The 23,444-nt window shown below is 35.7% G+C and overlaps 2 protein-coding genes across 5 annotated transcripts in view; one reads left to right on the plus strand and one right to left on the minus strand.

Moving 5' to 3' along the window:
* On the minus strand, window positions 1-16,889 carry LOC112569791 (TPR repeat-containing protein DDB_G0287407-like). The gene is given in 27 exon segments (XM_025247704.1): window positions 1-1,557; window positions 2,017-2,169; window positions 2,656-2,890; window positions 3,859-4,108; window positions 4,494-4,608; window positions 4,952-5,096; window positions 5,413-5,531; window positions 6,024-6,173; window positions 6,313-6,412; window positions 6,717-6,862; window positions 7,346-7,441; window positions 7,722-7,881; window positions 8,125-8,276; window positions 8,437-8,485; window positions 9,590-9,652; window positions 9,885-10,024; window positions 10,266-10,350; window positions 10,657-10,724; window positions 11,404-11,508; window positions 11,790-11,951; window positions 12,851-13,317; window positions 13,579-13,900; window positions 14,312-14,350; window positions 14,596-14,724; window positions 15,900-16,076; window positions 16,513-16,727; window positions 16,730-16,889. Coding segments are annotated over 27 exon segments (3,945 nt in total). The 5' UTR covers window positions 16,773-16,889; the 3' UTR covers window positions 1-1,497.
* LOC112569794 (selenoprotein N-like) overlaps window positions 14,731-23,444 on the plus strand; it is an 11,994-nt gene continuing 3,280 nt past the window's right edge. The window contains exons 1-9 of one of the 4 annotated variants that reach the window (XM_025247712.1): window positions 14,731-15,692; window positions 17,272-17,726; window positions 18,508-18,639; window positions 19,879-19,941; window positions 21,000-21,349; window positions 21,695-21,846; window positions 22,219-22,463; window positions 22,745-22,954; window positions 23,088-23,257. In XM_025247712.1, the coding sequence (XP_025103497.1) occupies window positions 17,343-17,726; window positions 18,508-18,639; window positions 19,879-19,941; window positions 21,000-21,349; window positions 21,695-21,846; window positions 22,219-22,463; window positions 22,745-22,954; window positions 23,088-23,257 (1,706 nt within the window). In that variant the 5' untranslated portion in view covers window positions 14,731-15,692; window positions 17,272-17,342. Of the gene's footprint in view, window positions 15,693-16,892; window positions 17,002-17,271; window positions 17,727-18,507; window positions 18,640-19,878; window positions 19,942-20,999; window positions 21,350-21,694; window positions 21,847-22,218; window positions 22,464-22,744; window positions 22,955-23,087; window positions 23,258-23,444 lie in introns of those variants that run through there. The other 3 variants (XM_025247710.1, XM_025247711.1, XM_025247714.1) reach the window with 3 other exon arrangements.

Raw genomic sequence — 23,444 nt, forward strand, 5'->3', positions numbered from 1 at the left:
TTATCATTGTGAGCATAAAAAGAAATATTTATTACATTCAACTAAACATTCTGCTAAATAATTTTTGATCCTATCACTTATTCTTCCGGTTTTTTTCCCTTGCTCAAGAAAGACACAATAAAAACATGGCTTGACACTTGATCACAAAAGTTGCACAAAAAGTTTGTTAAAATGCTGATTTAAGACTAAAATGATCAGTCTTTTCTGTGCTAAGTTACAAAGTCATGCAAATGGCAGTTTGCACCACTCTAGAAATGGTATGCTTTCTCAACAAGGTGGCAAAAAGAGGCTGAAATCTTAGTATTAATACAAATCTTGAATCAAGTATTTACAGTTATTCATGGTTATTGCATAGATAATTCTAGGCAAGAAGTGATAAGTGCAGACAATTTTTAGGACATTTAATCTATATACCTGGGGAAAGACACTATTTTCTCTTTTTTTAGGTGAATACGTTTCTTCCATTATCAAAATACATGCCTATAAACATGCATGCACAGAAGTCATGGATTTACGTTTATCCACAGATGCTAGAAATTAACACATGTCCCCAGCTGTCTTTAAGGTTTACAGCTCAATGTTTCTTAAAACAAGGAGATAATAGTTGACTTCCACAGGAAAAGAGGTCCTTTTGAGCCTCTCACTATTAACAGTGAGGAATTGAGCAGGTTCACCATTTCAGGTTTCTGGAATCCACTATCTCAAATGATCTCAGCTGTAAAAAAAAGTGATGTTGATTATCAAGATGGCCCAACAAAGGCTTTACATTCTGCACCAGCTGAAAATGTTTAGCCTAAGTTGAGACATTCTGGTCCAGTTTAATGGGCAGTGATTGAGAGCATCTTGACAGTCTCAGTCACTGACAGCACCACCCAGAAACAGAAAGTCCGATTTGACTGGCTGGTTCATGAAGCTAGCAGAAGTATTGGGTGTGACCTACCTTCTGTAGGTACAATCTATGCCAGCTCAATCCATGCAGTGTACAAGATTGTTGCTGATGCATTCCATCTGGCCAATGACCTGTCTCATGCACTCTGGGGTCAGGTATATACACATCCAGGCCAGAACTGTCCGGCTGAGAAACAGTTTTTGCCAAACCTACATGAACTCTACATAAGCTCGTGTTAGGATTGTCAGTTGAATGTATCTTCATAGTCTGTGGGGTCTTGTATAGACAGGTGTGAGAACAAGCTTCTATATGTGTCTGCTCCTATTTGTGTTTTAATATCTATATGGTGAATCTGAGAGGTGGGTAGTGTATAGTTTATGTGAAAAAGAGGGACTGAGGGAAGGAGAGAAAGAGAGATACTGGGTGTCTTTGCATGTGTATGTAAAAGGAATAATTTTTTGGGGTGTACAAATAATAGAGTGAGTAGTGGCGTCTGCAAGTGTGATTGGTTTTGTTGAGAAAGTGGCAGCTATCATCCTAGTGTAATGTCACATGGCAGAAAAACAAATTCTTCTAATTCTTGTAGCTGTCTTTCCTTTGTTTTCCTCTCAAGATTTGTTCTCCATATTTTTCTCTTCTTTGCTTTGGTTTGTAAGAACTGTTGGTGCCTGAAACATAGATTAAACACATTAAATGCCACACAAAATTCATGACAAGATGCAAACTCAGAACAAGATAACAACATAGTTAAATGCTTTATACAATGGAAAGGGTGTAAGATTTGTTCTCATTCTTTCTTCCCACCCATATCTCTCAATCTTTCTTTCCACTTGCTTTTTTATTATCTCAGTCAATATCAGTCATTATTTCAAGCTTTGGAAAAGATTGTATTCACCATCACAAATTCAATTACCTGGGGACAATATGAACATAAATATGTCCGGTGTAAATAGCTTATTTGTAATCTTTAGAATATAAGTGCAAAATCAATGTCATACAAATGAACATGCTTGCATGTAGGTAAACACAAATGTGCATACATGCACACACATGGTCTGTTTGTTTATAATAAATATTATATTTTCTATAATACTAAATTTCAAATAGAAATGTATCAGGAGTTTTACTTCCTCAGCCAAAGATCTATCAGAGGCTCTAGGCTGCAGAAAGCTTCTGATCACTGCACTGGCATTTTCATCACATACAGAATCCATCAGAGGGAGCAATTTATCTACACAATTCATTTTCACACACACTCGCAGAAGCATTAGAAGAATTTCCTGCAAAATAAACCAGACAGAAATGATAATTATAAGAAATAATGTAATCTTATTACAAATACAAATTATCTTTATTAATCCCTTACAGGAAATCAATTAATCTGCCATCCAAATATAATTAATATCAGACATTACATGATGGTTACATCTTTAAAAAAAAAACAGGAACAGGTACCAGCTGTATGAGAACTTTATTATTGTTGTACTATATGATCAAGAATTATTTAGCAGTCATATAACACTGAAAGGTGGTGCAATTTCTTCAGGCATAGATGTTAAAGCACTTTTGTCAGACATCAGACAACATGCAGTTATGTGACCAAACTTCCTGCTGCATTTAATGTACTTACATGTACAAAGTATCTACATGTATTTGCATACACACACATGATATATAAATATAAAACATTGCCCACTGGCACTTTTGTGAAATCACCAAAAGCAACAGCACTTTGGGAACACAAAAAATAACATTAGGTTAATTACCTTTTCAGCAGGGTTTTCTTGTACCATTTCTATTAAGGCATCTACAAGCATAGGTGTCTTTCCCTCTGCCTCAATCATATCAGTCAGTTCATTTATTAGGGTGACATCCACCCACATCTTTGAGTCCCTAAGATGAATGAACAATTTTTGCATTTCCAACTTGTTGCTTTTTGGAAGAATATCACCGGACAGCTTTGCCTGGACCAGGTTCTTGAAAGCTTTATGTGCAACAAATCTGGGATAGAGGGGAACAGTAAAACACTTTTACATTCATTTATTAAACATCAAGTAAATCTTTATATCCTCAGACTATAGATATTTTTTCAAAATTTATGTTCAACAGAAAAGTAATAAGTTAATTCAGCATGTTTATTCAGAATTTTATCATGCAGGTAAAGATGCAAAATGGGTAATGAGTATATTCAACTCAGAAAACTTGATGGGAGCAGGAGAGGGTACTGTATCATTTGTCTTGAAGGCTAACCTCAAAGCACAGCCTAGTGAATGAAAAGAGGAAGATCAGATAGGAAACTTCTTACAGATTAATATATATATAGCCATATCTCATCCTTGTTAAATGTGAAGGGCTTGTGTTTTCTGTGTAAACAGGTAAGACCGTGTGAGCTGTCTCTTGGGATTTCTGTGCTAATGATTGTTGAGAGATAATACAGAATTATTCTGTAGGAGGAAAAGTGGGACGAGTGCTTCCCTGCTTTTATGAGCAACTGTGAACAGGTGTTTACAAGTTGTTTAAGAACTCAGGTCAGACTTGGGTAAAGTAGTTTCTTTCAAAACAAAAATTGTGATAAAATCTTTTATTAAAAAATTCCCTTCAGTTCAAAGAACAAGTCAGCTGGTAAACGTTTACTTGTGACAACTTATTTCTGTCATACTATTTATAAATACCTTTGATATATCCTTCTTCATACTTATTTTTAAAAAAATTACTCTCAAGATCCCTCTCTTGCTTCAGAGCACTTTTGTCTGCCTGTCTCAGAGTATACCCTAATGCAGACCTGGGCAAAGGCCGGCCTGCGGGCCGGATCTGGCCCGCCTCCTGTCTCTGACCGGCCCGCCCGCCTGTATATATACTATATTGGGTAAAACTGCGTTAACTATATTAGTCCGGCCCTCTAAAACCATCCCAATTTCTCATGCGGCCCCTTGGGAAAATTAATTGCCCACCCCTGCCCTAATGCATACTTCTCCAAAGCATAATCCAAAGTCTGGTTGTACGGCCGAACTGGAACTTCCTGGCATTTCTTGAGTCTGCATCTGTCTATGGTGTCTAGCTGGATGTAATTGTCTGGATGGACTTTCAGACTTGCCATAAGGGAGACTGTCACCTCTTCTGCCTTGTCATACATCTCTTGTTCTATCATGTAGTCGACCATCTGCCTGTGGAAGTGTGCCAGACATTCATCCAGCCAGCCATTGTTTTTCAGGATGTCAACTGGTATCATGATTATATGGAACAGAAAATATAAACATTTTCTTTATGTCAAGCAAAAGGAAAAAATATTTATATATAAATTTCAACCTTACTAAACAGTCTTATTTTTAGATGGTCCATAAAGGGATTTAGAGATCTGGACCTTTGTTCCAAGCTAGGGGGAATAATTTTATTTCCGTGCAAAATATTGCACTTACAAATTTCATGCTTGTCCTTACTAGTATAAACTATTTTCTATCCCAGCTCAAGAGCACATTCTACACCAAAGATCCAAAAATAGCAAACAAAGGCTTAATTTTGAAAGATTTGTGTAAACTGCAATTAAATAACATAATTTAAGGTTTTTTGACAGAAACGAAGGTGCATGCATGCATATAAAACTTACAGATTTCAATGAAGAGTGGCAAAGCCTCTTCATATTTGCCTTGGTTGAGTAAATGTACAAACAGGTTTTCTCTACATCGGCGGTATTCCTTTTTCTCTTTTCCAAACTCATTCATCTAGATAGAATAAGACAATCAAAAGAACTGACACTCATGTCAGTGAGAACTGTGAGAGAGAAATAGAACAAAGACTGTACAAGTGATGAGTGACTGGGTGGCTGGAAAAGTGTGTGTATATGGGAGGTGGGTAGTGTGCCCTATATACAGTGTGAATTAAATCTTTTTCACACACTATAGTCAAGGTTAAACAATATATTTCACAAGCCTTTTGACACAATTGGCATACTCTGGTAAAATATTCACATTTCAATCACTCTGAAACCAAAGTTCCAAAATATTCATTCAAATAAAATTTGTATTTGCTTTTCATCTGCCTCCTGACATATTTGAGTATTTGTACCTCATAAATGGTGATAGCCTTCCTTGACCAATCCTCTCCTTTATTATAATTGGATCGATGCATTTCCACTGTGCCAAGGTTCATGTAAGCTGTAGCCACTAGAGGATGATCCCAACCCACTGCATTGGCTGTAATTGCCAATGATCTGTAAACATGCATGTAACTGGATTTCAATAATGCTGCTGCCAGAGGGTAAATAATTCCAAAAGTACCTTTATCATTTGTTTTCTTTTTTTAAAATCATAGAACATCAGCTCTTGCTTACTACACATCTCTTTCTAAATTCAAGTGGGTATTTAAACTTTCAAAAACAGCTTAAAGCACTAAAACTGTGTCTTCTAAAGAAATGCATGAGATGGTAGACATTGATGCAGAAAGTACATTAGCGGAAAATGGCAGTCAGTCAGTTACTCTGCAGGAAGAAGACAGGATAGCATCAAACTATAATTATTGTAACATACTTCTGATACATTTCTTCAGCTTTAACTAGGTCGTGCTTTCGTCGGTAGATGATTCCCATGTTAGTTAGTAAATTTCCAACATCCAGTGGCAACTGCCCAAAGTAGGCCTCTTCATAAGCCTGCAAGAGTGTACATGGAAAATTTAGAGTGAGAAACTTTCTTGTAATATTGCATGATATGCAGAATCATCACATAAAAAAGAGTTTCAGTCTGAAATGGTTTTGCTTTTGAAATGTATTAATTAAAAATTTCTCATCCTGAAGAGCTAAAATAATATGTTTTAAACATGCGCATGAATTATCTGTATACTCTATCTGAGCAAGGATCCCCCATAAATTTCATCATCATGCTGTCATTGTAGTGATCCACAATTGTGAAATTTTTGTGTCTAGTCTATTTCTTTTAGCTCGATTTCTATTAATATTCTATTAATAATTAATATTAAGATTTTAAAAAGTATTAAATTCTTCATAAGTGGTTGCCATAGATTTACAGACATTGCAAACTACTTCAGATAGAAGAAGTTTGCATTTGTATTTTCCTTTAAGTATCTAGGGACATCTTTTTATGTATCATGATAAGCAAATACACAATATATTATATAACATTACCTCTAAAGCCATTTTATCATATTCCAAGGCTTTATCCAAATTATTTTTGTACATATACACCAGACCCAAGTTAGTGTAGCATGAGGCCTCATTCTTCTTGTCTTTCTGCTCATTATGGTATGTAGATGAATTTTGAAAATGCTTGATGGCCTGCAAAAGACAAGAAAGAAAGTTTTAAAGGACCCTTTCATTTTCCCTTTAAAAAATCATATACAGCTGGTGGACAACTACAGAATTTAGGTCAGTTGTGTTTATAGCAGTGATCAGTTTCAAATGTGTTAAAACACACCTGATCAAACAGTTTAATGTTCATGCAGACTACACCCAGTCCATTTTGGGTAAATGCTATTAGCCTGCGAAGTTCAGTGGTTGGTGTCTCTGCATATGCTCTGTAATTATAAAGCAATTAAAAAATTAGCACATAGATATCTCCCATTTTTTCTATAGCTTTTCCTACAGTCACTGTCTGCTCATATGTTTATATTTTATGAAAAAATAAGATATAATTTTCTATGAAGGTTTTCAATTATTCATAATTTATACATTGATAATTTTCACAGTTAAAATAATTCTTTAATGTTCTGCAACTGTTTTAAATTTACAGCTTTTGTTAACTTATCTAATAGTTAACTTATCAAATTCTGTCAGTGGTTAATAAGACACAGAAGTAATTAAGCTGTAGTCAAAACTCACTTTTCCAGTTCATCCAAATTTGATGTGTGCAAGGCATAAGACTTATCATAGTGATCTTGTGAAGCAAAGCAGCATGCCAGATGATAACATGCATCTCTCAGTACATCTTTTCTATCTTTTTCATCCAATTTGCCATGGACATTTTCCTAAGGAATATTTTATGAATGAAATAAATACTGTATCCAGCACTAAATTACAGATTAATGAGGGGTCATACCATAAAGTAAACAGTCTGATGTTGGAAGCTAAAACCCAATAAATAAAAAAATAAGGGGGTAAAGAATGATATAACCAAGGTAGCAGAAGGAATTAGTGCAACACTCTGCCATTCACATGGTATGCCCTAAATCAATGAACCACTTACAGTTCAGTGTCTCTATAGGCAACAGGCTAATCGAAAGCTTTCCCTTTTAATTCTGTAGAAAGCAGCTTCACATGTACATTTGTCAATATCATATTTACATACAAGTATTTAAGAGACATGTTGATATTGGTGAGCTTTTTTACTTGACATAAGTTCTAAGTGTATAGTAGCTAGAGTACAAACACACCATAGAGACATGCTAAATCCAACTTAAATTGTGTTGCAATATTTTTCTATGGTATAGTAATAGTATACAGTTACTAACCAGCAGAGAAATCTCACGATTAAGTGCCCTCTGCTCACCAGCATGGTAGTTGGCAAGACTAAAAAGATATCTTATGTGAACAAGGAGTTTACGCATCTGAAAATTAGAATGAAAGTTACAAAGTACTGCACTAAGAATAATGAGAGTAAACATTAATCTGCTGATATCAACATTTTTTCAGCACTTGAACATTAAATACAGTTTTGAATCTGTATTCTGGTCATGTTGGTGACAAATAGTAAAAACAATAACACTGAAGAGGGAAAATGTAAAATATAACACACACACACATACACATAATGATCATATCCCACCAAACAGATTATTGATTTTAAAATGTTACTGATACACATCTAAAATTTAAAAAATGTAGTACCTTAACTCCTGGACAAGTGTCTTGATCATAAATTCCAAGGTCATTTGCCAAGAACAAATCAACAATGTTTTGGTCAAAGGTCTGAAGATACAAGCCACAAATGTCTCTCCACTTAATCTCAGTCCATTGCCACAGTTCCAACAGGTCAAGCTCATATTCACTGGACAAGAAAATTGTAGATTTTACCTTTCATCTTACCTATCATGGTACACTATAACTTCACACATAAATGATTGCAACCTGGTCAAAATATTAGAATTAACTGGCTATTAATTATTTCAAAAGCAGTCTCAATGTGAGATTTAAGATAGAAAAACAGATTTTTGAAGTGTTAAAGTGGCATTTAGAATAATTTATTGTGGAATTAGCTGTTTCAATTTCCATAACCTATTGAGTTGCTTACTGATTCAGGATGTAAAGGACTGACAGATCTGTGAGAGTGTTGACCAAACCATTCCTGTCACCTATGGACTTTTGCAGCCACACAAGCTCACGTACAGCATGCACATTTTGTTTTTCACACAGCTGCTTGTTTGTAAACCATGGCTTCATTTTCTATACAAAAGAAAAAATATTAGTGTTTAAAGTGCATCCATATATGTTTTCATTAGGAATTGATTGAAAATCTCATTCTGACAAAGTCATCCCTAATGGTACATATGACATATAGTACACATACACTCATTGTGTGTTATCTGGTGGCGCATCTTCTTACCAAACGTTTCTTGTCAAAAAACTGGATTATCTGTCTTTTAACTGTTGTCCTGAAATTCAAACAGAAATATTTGCTGTAATCAGCTTATTTCTTGTTTTCAAAGGAATGATATACTAAAACAAGTTATGAAAGACAACTAGGCAAATGAGATGCAGGTACCATAGCAGCACAGAAAAAATTATAAGCAGACTAAACGTTAAATCTAGCAAAAGCCATGTCACCAATAAAGTTATCATGGACCACATGCAACTAAAAGAAAGGTAAGAGAATTGCCATGCAGTTTGTGTTAGCATTAATTTTGAACAGCAAATCACTGCTCTTCTTTCTTAGGGCCCACTTTCTGAAATGCCTTGCCCCTATTGCTTTCTACTGTGATCACCTTTTGTAAATACCTTCTGCAGAGGATGGTTTCCTTTTCTCACTGTTTGCCCCATCCTTCTGTTAAATTAAGCACCAACCACCAACCACCAACCAATCTTCTTTTTCCCCTTAGTGTATTTTCCCTCATCCTGTCATATTGTATTTCTTTCTTATGCTGCCCTTTTCTTCTGCCAAGCTCCAAGCAAGAAGGTGAGCTTTATAAGTGCTTTATAGTTATTGTTATCATCATCATTTTATTGAAAAGGTAATTTATACAGAACTTACTTAACAAAAAGAAAGGAAATAAACAAAAGATACAAAATTCACATGACATGCATACAAACACATGTGTCAGCAAACAGAGACACATCAACAGCCACAAACATATGACTGAAAAACCTGCAGAGGAAGCATGCTGGAAATGAAAGAAATTAGAGATTGGGGTGAAATGCTGCTGACACAGAGGTCAAAGCAGCAGCAAAATGATGCATATGAGGATGTGGAGACTGCCTCTTCATGAACACACATGCACACAACACACACAAATACACATACATACAGCACAACACAGAGATTGTTGGTCAACAAAGCACTCCGCAAAAAGAATTGATTGACCAACATAGCACAGACAAAGAAAAACAATCAACAGTACATACAAATTGTGAAGCAGATTCACAGGCATACAAAATGGAGAGTATTCATCCTTTACACATAAATACTTGCAAACCAGCATTTCATTTTTACACAACTGCACATCTGAAAATGAATCCCATCACATGCATGCAGACTTTACTTTGTTTCCTCATTCTGCATATATTTCTCTTCAACTGCCTCCTTAATTTCAGCAAATGCAAATCTGAAATATAATAAAAAGACTGTCAAAACAAAGAAGACAGGGAAACATATGATAATGAAATAAAATGACCTATGTATAAGATGTTCTCCACTGTCACTATAATATTCCTTCCTTGTCTTCAAGATCCATTATTAACCAAAACAAAAATTATTTGTACAGAAAATTTTCATATATTTATTTATATATTTAATACATTTTTTAATATTCAAATTTTAAAAAAAAATTATCATACGTCAGCAAACCCATGTTGGAGATGAGGAAATATTCCATAGCGAAGAAAAGTGGTGACCAGACATGAGACTGAATGTTAAACAGTGCCATGATTTCACTCTCTGACAAGCCCTCATACACAACCAGTAAGGCCAAGAGAATCTGCAGGATAAATACATCCAGGTATTATTTAAAGACTATCTTTGATGTGACCATGCACACACACATATTTATGCATAATGCCAAGTTCATTTTTTAGAGGTGGAAGATATCACAACACACCAGAATTATGTTTTAAATGTTTCAAAACAAAATGAAGCAGAAAGTATCAGTGGTCATCTGAGTTAAGCCACTAAGATAAATAATTTCTTCAAATTTTTTAAGACATCTTTTAACAGCTTACCTCTTCTACAAGGTTTCCTTTATATTCTTTCACATTATAGTCTGCTTCCAGTCGTTCCAGATAACTTTGCAAGAGTGCTTTAATACTTGAAATACAAAAATGTAAAAAAAAAAACCCAAATGAGATTTATGAACTTTTTTAATATTAGAATGGGAAAAAAACAAATAAGATTTATAATCACTTGTTTTATATTACATTATGCATACATGCATGCAGATATGAAGTGACCATATACTTCCTTCAGTTTGCCATTATTGTTTAAAAACGTTTGCTATTATGTACATAATATTACTACTACATGTATTACTACCTAAATTGGTAGTAATACAAATTCTTTTCATTTACATATTTACCTGCTTGCACATGATCATCACAGATTTTTAACACTTACGTTTTCTGGCTTATCAAGGAATGAATTTTCCTGTCCAGGCCTCTGAAATCCCCATATATAGAGAGTTCCTGAAAACAGAAACCCAAGGTAGTGTCATAAATGGTATTGGTATTTCTGTTTTTAAAAGGCTATATGAACTAGGACTGAAGCAAGTACTCACTTCATATAAGTGGTACTGTCAACAGGTGATTGTAATGTATGGGCTTTCTAAACCTTTGTTGACAAAGTCAAATAACGCCACCAGAATGAGCTAGAAAATATTGGAAGCGAAATAATGGGAGATTTAGAAAGGGGAAGTATTATTGTTGCTGCAAAAAATTAAATTATGAAAGGTGGCATGAAATAAAAAGTGTTAATATATCTCTCTCATTTTTCACAGTATTTTTTTCATTTGGATTTCTTGGTAACTGAAAAGAGAAAATAAACATACTCCCAACAACAGCTAAAGATCAATCTACAGATGAAAGGAACATTCTCATCAAATATGGATTGTACCAACAGGTAGTTTTTATTAGGTTTCAACCACTACCTGCCACAAGCACACACAAGCATCACTGCCTACTGCCTTATTTACAAGACAGAGAACACAATCCTAAAATACTCTTTTTGAAACAGATGGAAATGTGTGCATCATTTGTTGTTTCAGCAGTATTAGACCCTTTGCATTTACAGCTTATCCTAAGATAAAGAAGTGTCAATGACAAACAGAACACAATTTTAGCTCATGGTTACTTAAAACTTACTTACAGCTAGGAGAATCTTAAGGAACAGTGGACTGCTTGTTTGTTCAGTGTTGACAATACAGCTGACCTGAGCATCTGAGAGTTCTTTGCCACACTGTTTCAGGGTTAGCTACAAAATTTGCCATGCTGACATCACAGTATTTTGATTTTGAAACATGCAACAAATACTGATTTACTTGGTAAAAGGAAATTGCACAAGATAATAATTATCATCATTTGTAAAAATCAAAAATATTAATCAACCTTTATGTGGCATAAGCTACTGAAAAATATTTTATGGTCACAACCTTTGAATTATCACTGTTGATATATTTATTTAATATATAAAAAAACCATGCTTATTTGTTTAAAAGCTGGTAAAAATCTCTAGCAAGAAATGGAACTGCATACCACACATATACTTTTCTTCATATTTTCTGTAAGAGGTGGCACTTTGAGCACATGAAATTTACGCTGTGTCACCAGAATTTCTGTAGATGCTGTATCTGTTTGATTTGTTGTCGCAACACAAGTGACACCATCTGGTAGATTCTCTGGTAACCAGTACAGATGCTGCAAAAGAAACCAGGTAAAAAATGTCTTAAGTGCAAAGTTATTTTTGAATCTACAGAATATTATGTCCTGAAATATTTTTGTTTAAGTAATAATAACAATTTTTATGCTGCACCAGGTTCTGTATCAAGTTACTTAATGTTGGTTGCATACAGAAGATGGTCAGACAATGCCACCAGAATGACTGGCTGCTAGTCATGGATCATACAGCTTACAAACGTTTCCACTTTGATTTACTCTGCTGTTTCTGGCACTACCCCTAGGTAGGTCTTCAAACTCACTTCCATCTATATGCCTGTGGGACTTCTTCATTCATCTTCTGACATCAAGCTTCTGCAAGTCCCACTAAGACAAAGACGCATGGACAGAGGTCTTTCCCCTACCAAGCCCCTTCAACTTGGAATGGATTTCCCATCAGCCTTCGTCACGCTGATTCTCTAACCCCTTTAAGTCTAAACATAAGACACATTTTTTCAGAACGATGACTTCACTGTGACCCTGTACTAACCCTGAGCTTGCATAATGTGTGTTTGTAATTTACTTTGTGTACAAGTGGGTTCATGTTGTAGAAGTGAGCTTGTCTGTTATATGCAAATATTTGTGCATGGTGGTTTAAGATTTAGTCTACATATGATTTATGTAAAGTGCTCTGAGCAAAGTTTTTGGAAAGGCGCTATATAAATCCTTATTATTATTATTATTAGAATGAGCTAGAAAATGTTGAAAGCAAAATAATGGGAGATTTAGAAAGTGGAAGTATTATTGTTGCTGCAAAAATTTCTAATTACTGAAAAAAGCTTCAGATGTTTGTTGTTTCTTCTTTTGCTTTATACATGGCACTACCTGCATAACCATTGACTGTGTTTGCTGAAAACAGGAATCATTAAGAATGTGCTAACCTTGCTGGTCTTGTTGACTGGAACAAGACAATGAAGGCCATCAAATGCCAACACCACACTCATCCCGTGCTGCACCAGCTGCTTCAGCTTTGCCAGGATCTGCATCATTAGCTCCTTGCCTCTGGGTCGTGTCGTTTCCTTTATCAAAGGGTTGCTACTGCTGTTATCATCAAATATCCTGTCACTGTCTGTGTTAGAGGAGTCCTTTTTCATGTTGGCTTTATCATCTGTCGCTTTTTTGATGACTTTCACATCAGCTTTATGATAATTAAGTTTCTTGTCAGCACTCATTGTCTCGCTCTGCTCAGTAATGTGCATTGTATTCCAATCTGTTTGGATCAGTTCCACAAAGTCTAAATGCCTAGATCCATTTGCTTTCAAATCCTCATCACACGTTTTCACACTAGTGACATTATTTAGATGATATTCAAGCTCGCCAAAGATGAAGTTCAAAATTTCTTCTGGATCTGAAGAATGAAAAAAAGCTTTGAAGACTACACATTGAAGACTAACTGCAACAAATAATAATCAGTTTATTTTCATCAAATAAACTCCTGAAATGTTCCTGATAAAAAGCTGTCCTTTCAATTCACAAATTTCATGTTCACTTTTCTAACTTTTCTTAAATATCAACAAAAGTAAAATGAAAGGCTTCATGTTTGAATGTTAACAGTGCCTCAATGATTTAAAAAAAAATGCTTGAGAACTTTTGTCTCTGACAGAAATACCTCTAGTGTTTGGTCCACTGCCAATGAAAAAAGGAATAACTAGGACTGAGGGTTTGTCCATCACGTCATTCTGCAGCCAGTTGCACAGAAGTGATGACTTTCCACAGCCTGCAGGCCCCAGTATCAATACATTCTGATTTTTTTCTAGTTTATCACTCAGTGATTTAGTTTCGCTATTCCTCTCAATGTAAAGATTGGTGCGGCTGATCATGAAGGCTTTGTGTGGCGAGAGATCTTTCTCACGTCTTGACATCTCAGCATTGCCTGCGAGTAGATTCTTCTCTAACTGCATCTTAATTGACTCAAACATAAGTCTTGCTCCCTGGAAACATGAAGCTTATGTTAGTAATAAAATTATATAGCGTACATATTTATTATTTATATCATGTAATTATTGTTCAACAGATTACATTTTTGCTTGCATGTGTTATGATGAATTAGGCTAAAAGATGATGTTGTTCAGTATGTATATTTCCATGTTTCTTTTTAAATGAGCATTCTTTATGAGTGTAAGGGGATGTACATTAGCATGCCTTACTTCATTTATGACATATATTTGCCATATTCATTCATGTATTTACCTTGTCTTGTGTGACAGTACAAATAACATGATAACAAGTGCGCAGCACCTGCCCCATACTCCATCTGTTGCTCTTTAAATATAATATTACATCAATGAAAGCACTTGTCCTCTTTCTACCACTATTAAAATATTGCATTTCTTAATAATTACCTCTAGGGGATTTGAATAATCCATATGAATTACCACATTCTGGAACATAAAAAAACAACAGATTTTTGCTTTCTGAATGAAATCAAACTCGTTACAGGAGTTGTATGTAAACAAGAAGTATAACCACCTGGTTTTCTCACAAAGGAAAATTTCCAGTGACTTGCAAAAACTGTCTCTCAAGACTTCATTGTAGTCTTTGACTTAAGTCTTTTCAAAAATGTGTTGCTAGGTCAAACCGTACATTCCTTTTTCTCACAAATGCAGTTTATATGACTTGTGCATACCTGGGTTTTCAGATGTGAATTCCACACTCTTTGCTTGAGGTCATCCAGTTTTTCTCGTGCTGACTCATTTTCTGGTTTGAAGCAGTCTGCCCTGTTTCTATTCATTTCTTCCATAGCAGCATCATATTGCTGAAAATGAGACAGAATATGAATGTCCTGATTAATGATTTGTATATATATATCTTTTGCAACTGGAAAAATATCAAGATATGTGCATATAGGATGTGATTTAATTTCAAACAATCAGACTTTGAAAGCAAAATGAATAGTTATCAGATACACTGAAATCTTGATAAAGAGCCCAACAAAGTGGTATAAAAGGAACACATGGCTTCAAGCACTCACACAGTTGGATTGGTACACTCAGGCCGTGAACACACACCAGTAGCAAAGCATGGATTCTTGAAGTACATGTGAACATGAACTGCAGCCTGTGCAGTTAGGAACATGTAACCACATGTAACATGTAATAATAATAATAAGCTTTTCCCCACCATTAAACATGTCCAATCTTGGGCTTGCAGAAAAAAAAAGTTATCAAGTGTCATCAGGTCATGGAACATGGGGAAGTTCATTTCAATCATATTATACTTTCTTATGAGGAAGGGCTCAGTTTTGTAGGTTACAGAAGCCTCAGCAAAGCTTACACAATCTATCACCTCTACCAAACAAACAATTAACTTTGTTTAGTGATACATTTCATTACACAGCACAAGAACTGCAAAAGACATCATGGATGGATGAATGGACAAGAGAAACAAAAAGTATTGTGCTGAATGGATACAATTATTGGATGGGTTTGTGTCTGGCAGTGCAGCAGTGTAGCGGTAAAGCACTAGCACCAGAACAGGTAGGATTGTAAAAAAACCACAATTTGAAAACCTTGTGTAGTTGTCTGTATTCTCATTTAAGCCCCATCAGCATGTTGCAAAAAAGGATAAATATCAATCCTTATGAGGTAGAGCAGGTTATATGCATAGTGCCGCTTACTTTATTGTATAGTTTTACAGCGCACACAGTATGTGGACAAGTCCATTCAGTGACCTTCCAGCAGCAAAAAGTACAAAATAGGAAGGATTTTCTCTTTCAAATAACTAGTAATTTTGATTCCTGAATATTTATATGTGCTTGACAAAAATACATGCTCTCTTTCTTGTGAACACACACACTCTCTCTTCTCTACGTTTCAGCAAGTTACTACCCAGGAAAATAGACAATCTTGTCTATTCAGCAGCAATGCACTTGTTAACATGATGAGTAAATTGTCCTATCAGCTATTTGACAGGAAATCACTAGTATATCACCTTGTCCCTAAAGCAGAAGCATGCAGGCATAACACCTGGAGTGTTAAGAAATCCATGAAGAAACTCCATCTCTGTAATGCTTCGGTCTCTAAATTCATGAAGCCAAGGATATTTGCCCAGGGCACAGTCAACATTCTGTTGTAAAAGTTTATCTCGGACACCATGCCAGCCATATCTCTGATAAACCAAGGAAATAAAGCACAGATATTATTTCAAAGAATCAATATAAGCATGAGGTATGGTGATCAACTTAAAAAAGCACAGATTTGTCCAGGTGATTTTACTGGAAAAAAAATGTGTAGATTCTGCTGTACATAGTACTTTACTGAGGGTGTTAAAACATAATTTTGCACATTTACTATCCTGTTAAAAGGCCAGTATATCACATCAATATACTGAAGTCAGGTGTTGTTTATATTTACTTTAGACTCCAGCTTGTGCTTCAGAGTATAAAAGTTAATACACAAAATTAAATTAAAAATTAGGAGAATACAGCTTATTATTTTGCATGAAAATGAAATTTGTGTTAAAAGCACAATAAAACAGAAAAATTGAAAATATTTTTATTTGTCTTTATAGTAGAGATTGACGTCATATACTCTTATATATGCACCTGTCCAAAAAATCCAATGATCATATCAGATCTGTCTAGTTCACGTAAACAGATGCAGATGGTTTGCCCGTTTTCTGAGGCTTCTTTTGTGATTCCCCACCGCATATCCACAGCAACAAACTGCAGTCCTTTTTCCGAGCACATGTGCTGGATCTGTGGTACATACCGCCTCGTTAATTCTTCGCGCTCATCTTCCATTCCTTTAAAAGGGGAAGAAAGAAAACACGGAATGTCTGAGGATTTTTCAGCTTCATTGGCATTTTTTTACGAAATTCTAGGAGCAGATAACGGAAAAAGTAGCAGATTTCACAAGCATTTTAAAAATATCAAGCAGACGTGCAGACGTTTGTTTACGCGGTAACGGACGTTGCCGACGACCTGAGGGAGAGTACTGTCCCCTGACACTGGGGCATGGCCGTGCGTCGCTGGATTATCTGAGGGCAAGTTAATTAACTTTCGATATCAGTCTTGCTGGGATATCAAAACCTGGTAGAAGCATTTATTTACAACATTATCATTTTCTACTTGGAGTAACTTTCTTCTTTAATGACGAGGAAACGGGGACTTGCCGTCACGCACCCTCCCCCCGTGCCCCAGGACGAGCATTTTATTTAGAAGACGTAGCATTAGTTATTTCAGCGGTTGTTGACAATAACGGTGGAAAGTGTGAGCGAAAAGCTTACTCGTAAGATTTCAGGCAGATCAAGCATTATTAAACTAGCTTTAAGATTTTGTTTATGTTTTTTTAAAAAAATACAGGTATCTTGGGAAGAGACGCAGACAATTAAATTGTCGTCTCCGGACGGCAGACGACGCACGTCACGTACCCCATGGCGGAACCAAATTACAATCCTGATCCGGGTGGTGCCCGAGTTCTGCAGAGTGGGCACGGCGGAACTAGTCATGCGGCACAGGAAGAGCAGCGAAGAGACAACAGATGCATTACAATAAAAATACTAGTGCCAAAATGGATCTTCTGCAGCGGCATCGTTTGGTCAGTGGTGATAGGAGTGATAGTAGCAGTTACAGCTGTGCTCTTGATGATGACAGCACCACCCCCGCCGAACCCAGAGGACTGGTTCTTAGAAGTGGAGGATAGATCAGGAAAAGAAGGTGTAGCAGTTTTCAAAGCTTTTGACAGAAATCGAGATGGGTTCTTGTCCATCATCGAATTTGAACCATTGCTGAAATATCTTCAAAATGTTACTGGGCTTGTAAGTATTGTTTTCATTGGCTGGTATACTTCAGATTTGTCCTTTCATGGAAACATATGTAAGTAAGCATCCCTTTGTGTCACTCATGCCTATGCAGTATCTATTCCTTACCCAACCCTCATGCACAGAAAGTGTCATTAAAGCTGGTGTGTGATATTGAAGCCTTGGAATATCATAGTAAGGTAACTTATACAAAATTGTGTAACTGTGTGCTTGTATGAATGTGATATGCAGTCTATTGTTTTCATTTGAAGTCACTGGTTTTTGTGGTCGCATTTTCTACAGGCAGAAGAAGCCATTTTGTGCAGCACTGATTGTCTTATGTTATAATAGATCGCTGTCAGTGTGCCATTCAGTACAAATTTTAATTGCAAGTAACCAAAACTAAAAGCATCAGGAAGTGACAAGAGCATTCTGTCATATTAATCTTATCAGAGGGTTCAGTTTTATTAGATCTATATTGATTGCACTAGTGTATGATTAATGAATGTAAAGTGAAAAACTGTGTGCTTGTGTATTGTTTGCATGTATGCTTGTTCGTGTAATAGATTGTGGTGGCATAAAATAAGAAAATTACAATAGCAGAAATAGTGAGGTATGAGGAATACATTGTAATTAGTTTATTTATACTGGCTCCATATTTTGCAGGTTTTTTTTGCCATAACATAGACATCACATTACAAATGACAGTAGAAACAGTGATGAACAAATGACAGTAGAAACAGTGATGAATGATGAATATTATGTGCTAAGTTTACTGTGTGTTGTTTTTTATTTGCAGACATCTACTGCGCCAGGTGAGGAGTTTCTAGAGCACAAATTCGTTGATGGCGAAGAAATTTTTATAGTAAATGCCCATTTTGAACCACTTCAGCTGGAAACTATGACAAAAGAAGACATTCTGAATTTGAATGTTAGTAATTCTTACATCAAAATTGCTTGGAGTCTTGATGCTAAAAGCTTCGCTAAATGTAGTTTTCTTTGTGTGCTTTATGTTCCCTATACTATTTCTACTGCATCTGTTTTCTTTTACTCACACATACGTGCGCACTCACACACACACAGATTTTGCATGGATTACCTGAATTTTATATGATAGTCCTGTGACATTTTGGTTGCTGGAGAGTAATTATATGTTGCAATGTTCTCTGTGTTAGTTTTCCATAGGGATGGTGGTCATCTCTTTCTTTAATTGCTATACTTTCCAAACCCTTTAATGAAAGTGACAGGGACTTGGTTAACAGTTAGGTTGACTGGGTCATCTGCTGCACCATGTAGGTATTAAGCTGCACACCTGTGGCCAATATTTTAGCTATTTGGCTAGCAGAATCCTCTTGCAGTATATAACAGATTTCCAAGATTTGTTTTAGCAGACAGATTGCATATGCTTTAGTCCTGATATTGGATGCTTACAGAACACAAAGTTTAGTAGATAGATTAGAATTTGCATGGGCCTTATTGTTTTACCCACAGTAAAAAGCAAACATTAAAATTTCTTTTGGTGGAGTTACAAGTTAAGGTGCTAAGGTTATCTGTCTTCATTGATTGAAACCTGTTAATTGTATGTGGAAAAGAAAACTGCAATTTGAGTGTGTATTACGTTTGAAAATATTTGTGCTGAAAGATTGTCAAAATATTCCATATGATTATTGTAATCAGGATATCTTCCCTACGCTAAAGTCAGAAAAAGGCCCATTGACTTGTTTATAAAGTTTTAATTACTGTCAGTTCTCTATTACAATAGTTGAATATGTAGTAAATTTAAACTGTAACTTAGTCTTTCAAGGCATTTATGTTAATAGTATGATACGGGGAAAATAATCTGTAAAAATGTTAAAATGAGGAGAACTGTTACACCAGATAGTTTTTTACACCAGAAAGTTTATATTCTGCAATGCAGGCATGCATGTCAGGAGCTTAAAGTGCAGATAGCAAACATGCTGAAAGGCTTTATTTGGCTATATTTAGACAGTATTTTTGATTGGGGAACAAAACATTGGGGAATTGTGGTTGATATGTATTTTCACAAAACAGTGCTTTCAACAAAAGGGTCATTAAAATATGAACAGCATCTTGCTTGCTTCCCTTTATTTGCATCGTTTTATATGGTGCAGTGTTCAATGGCAGGTATTTTTTTGGTGTACATGTGCAGTTTCTGAAGGCTTTTCGACTGTACCTGCGATTCATCAAACACTCATTTTTACCTTTAATCACTGTGAGTTTCCCAGTCTTATTCCTGCCCTGCATGATATTCCAGCTCCTCTTTCTTTCAAACTTCCTGTGACTTTTGCATGGACTTACACAAATGTTGTATGTAGTCAGCATGTTGTACTTGTGTGTCAGGGTTTAGTTAATTGTTGTTAACTTCATTTTTGGTAGCTGCATAATTTTGCATGCATATCCAGCTTATTGACCATGCACTCAATTACCTAACCAACCTTATTTTTGTGGCATATAGCAGATAGTTTTATGTTTTTTCAAAAGTTTATACATTTAATCTATGTGATTTTTTGCTACATTGGTCTGAAGGAGTGATGCCATGTTATTAAAATTCTGTATATACATGATTTTAAAACTTGTGCTATTATCAGTATTATATTGCAGTAATCAGTGACCTAACCATAATTGTGAATATTATAAATAACAAAGATTGTGACATAACCAAAGAAGCACATATGCTTGTGCTGCAGCAGAGGATATGATTAGGAGACATAAATATGCTCTGTATTTAAACTCATTTTCTGTTTCAGTGTCCAAAATAATTTTAAAGAAGATAGCTGTTAATGAAATATTATTGCTAATAGGAAAGGATTAGAGATTAGGGCATGATTTTAATTTAGTATGATCTAGACCAGTGGTTCTCAAAGTGTGCTCCGCGTGCATAGGTCAGGTGGTCCACGGCTGCAGTCGTCATATGTCAGCAAAGTGATGTTTAAAGTGATGCATTCCTCACATTAACATTTTAATTACAAAGAACGAGGTAGCTTTATGTCAGCTTATTACTATACTACTGTCAGAAAAGGACATTTAGTTTTGAATTTTAATTAAACAAATGCGACAATTTAAATTTGAAATTCATACTACAGAGTGATTTTTAGGCCTTGGTGGTCCACCATATTTTTTACTTAAGTAAAGTGGTCCGCGGTCTGAAATACTTTGAGAACCACTGATCTAGACAAATACTGTAACATCTAATGGAATTTAGTATTGACCACAGCCAATATGTATATAATTTATGCTGGATTGTTATATTTTCTGTTGTATTGACCACAGCTTGGACCCCACACAGCACTGTTTGGATTGAAAAACTGGCAGGAACCATACAGAAACCAGTCAATTTTTGGCACCGAGGAGATGAAGGCATTCCTGCCTTATAATGACAACATTATGCTAGGCATGCCATATCCTGTTGTCCAGGATAAACCACCAGGGATTTTTGAAGAGACTAGGATGCATTCAAATAATCGTTTTTATCCTCAAGCACCAAAAGGGAGTGAACAGGTCTTGTATCGGCTGCTAGGAATGATGCATCCCAGGCCTTTTGTCCACATGCGTTTTCCTCCTAGGGGTACATATGCATGTGTAAGAGCATTCAACGCTGACTACTACCATATTATTTTCAGGTGTGGTTATTTCTCATTTAAGAATTCTTTTATTTTCTATAAATCTTTGTCTTCTTCATTTTTGTTTTGTTTTCTGAACTCTCATTGCATAGACAAAAACTTCGTAAAGCTGAAGGACAGGTTGTTATGAGTTATCTTTTACCGGAAGTGGTGTTACGCGAACCGAAGTATATTCTGCAATATTACAATAACTGAGTTTTTAAAAACCAAAGTGCTTTTTTCTGCCTCGTGACATTTTTTATAAAGTCAGTTGAGCCTTTATGATACCTTGTTTGATATGCTGTTCTATCAAAATCCTAAGCTTTACCCCCCTAACCAAAATAAAATACATTATTGCTTTTGCAGAATGCATGCAGAATTTCAGCTGAATGAACCACCCACTGATCCATTTTGGTTCACCCCAGCACAGTTTGTTGGCGATTTGGTCATTAGTAAAAATGGCTCTCATGTTGAATATTTTCACATGCATGTACCTGCTTCAAGACGGTTGAATGTTGGTAAGTTGAAGATTATCATAAAAATCATAGTATAGATGCTGCAGACTTAAATTTAAAGGAGTTTTGTCTTTGAATAATGTGGTGTCTTTATTGACTTAAATAAAGGGGATAAGTTGCTTATAATGTATTAAACTTTCTTTTCTAGGTAAGATAATGTACCCCTTTTGAGCCTTGAATATACCTTTTTTTCTTTATGCATTTGGTTTATTGTTTAATAATTAAGAAGTACAGAACAAAATGTAATTTGATGCTTTTTTCCTAAGTTTTATATATATATTATCCATACTTTTACCGCTGCATCTTATGTCTGTAAAATGATATCTGGTCAGTATGTGATACTCGTTAAATCCTCGTGGTGTCTATTGTTTGCAGATATGGAATGGATAGTGGGCAGCTTTGAAAATTCAAACATGGAGGTAGACATTGGATTCATGCCTCGCATGGAATGGAGTGTTGGTCTCACTTCATCTAAGCCAGCACTACGAAGTGGGGACCACAGTTCTCAAGAAACATCAGCAAGACAGGTCACGAGGCCAGAAGACATTTTGTGGAGCTCATCTATCTCTGTAAATGATGCTTTAAGTTCACTTGAGAAGGCTTTTTTCCCTTTCAAACAAGTAAGTTAACATTATATCATGAGATGAAATACAGTCAGCTGATATTTCAGGGTAGTGCTGCAGAAATATGAGCACATTTATCACCTGACAGGCATTTTTACTCATTTGATTTTGTGATTATGTCAGGTCTCTCTGCTTTACTTTTTTAATATGTTTTGGGTTGCAAATGTTTCTTTGCTCTTGGTAATATAATGTTCAGCATAAACACCTTCCTCCAGGTGGGTTGTGGAATATACTTGTTATGAAATGTTCCTACAGGTGTTCTGCCCTTTTCTGTCCAGGTGACCTACCATAATCTCACAGAAGCATATCGAATGTCAAAGGAGCAAAACAAACCCATACATGGTATATTTCTGTGGGGGGCATTGGATGACCAAAGTTGCTGAGGGTCAGCCCGGACCCTCCGCGAGTCCGCGTTAGAGGGTCCGGAGGTCATCAGCCTTCTGCAGGAGCGCTTCGTCAGCACCTGGTCTTTAGTTGTTGACTTGGAGGTCAGAATATTGATTGATACTCAGTTATTGGCTAGTTTTGGTGCCTAGTGCTTCTAGCAGCCTTATATGGTGTGCATGATAAGAATTACCAGAACTGATGTTCACTTTAAAAAAAACTGTAATATTTTTGCAGGCGCTAAAGAAGGATGAAAGTAACCCAGAAATATCAGAATTTGCCTCAATGCTTCTGAAGGAGTATAGCTTTCCAGTCATGATGACAGTCATCGCTCCTAATGGAACCATAGTTCATAAAACAAATGCCAACACTTTTCTCGATATGGAAGTCAGTTTCCTTGAGAGTGGGTAAGGATGATAAAATTGTTCTTATTTTCCATTGTGAATGCCTGTTCATCATGATATTTTGGAGAAAAATTACCTCTGGATAAAGAAAATTAAATGGTTCCCTGAAACTGAGGTCTAAGCCATGCATATTTTTCTCTCTCCAAACATCTATCAATTTCATTTCTAGAAAATTTTGCCACAGTTTTAA

This window comes from Pomacea canaliculata, linkage group LG8 (genome assembly GCF_003073045.1).
Source record: "Pomacea canaliculata isolate SZHN2017 linkage group LG8, ASM307304v1, whole genome shotgun sequence".
NCBI classification, from domain to species: Eukaryota; Metazoa; Mollusca; class Gastropoda; order Architaenioglossa; family Ampullariidae; genus Pomacea; species Pomacea canaliculata.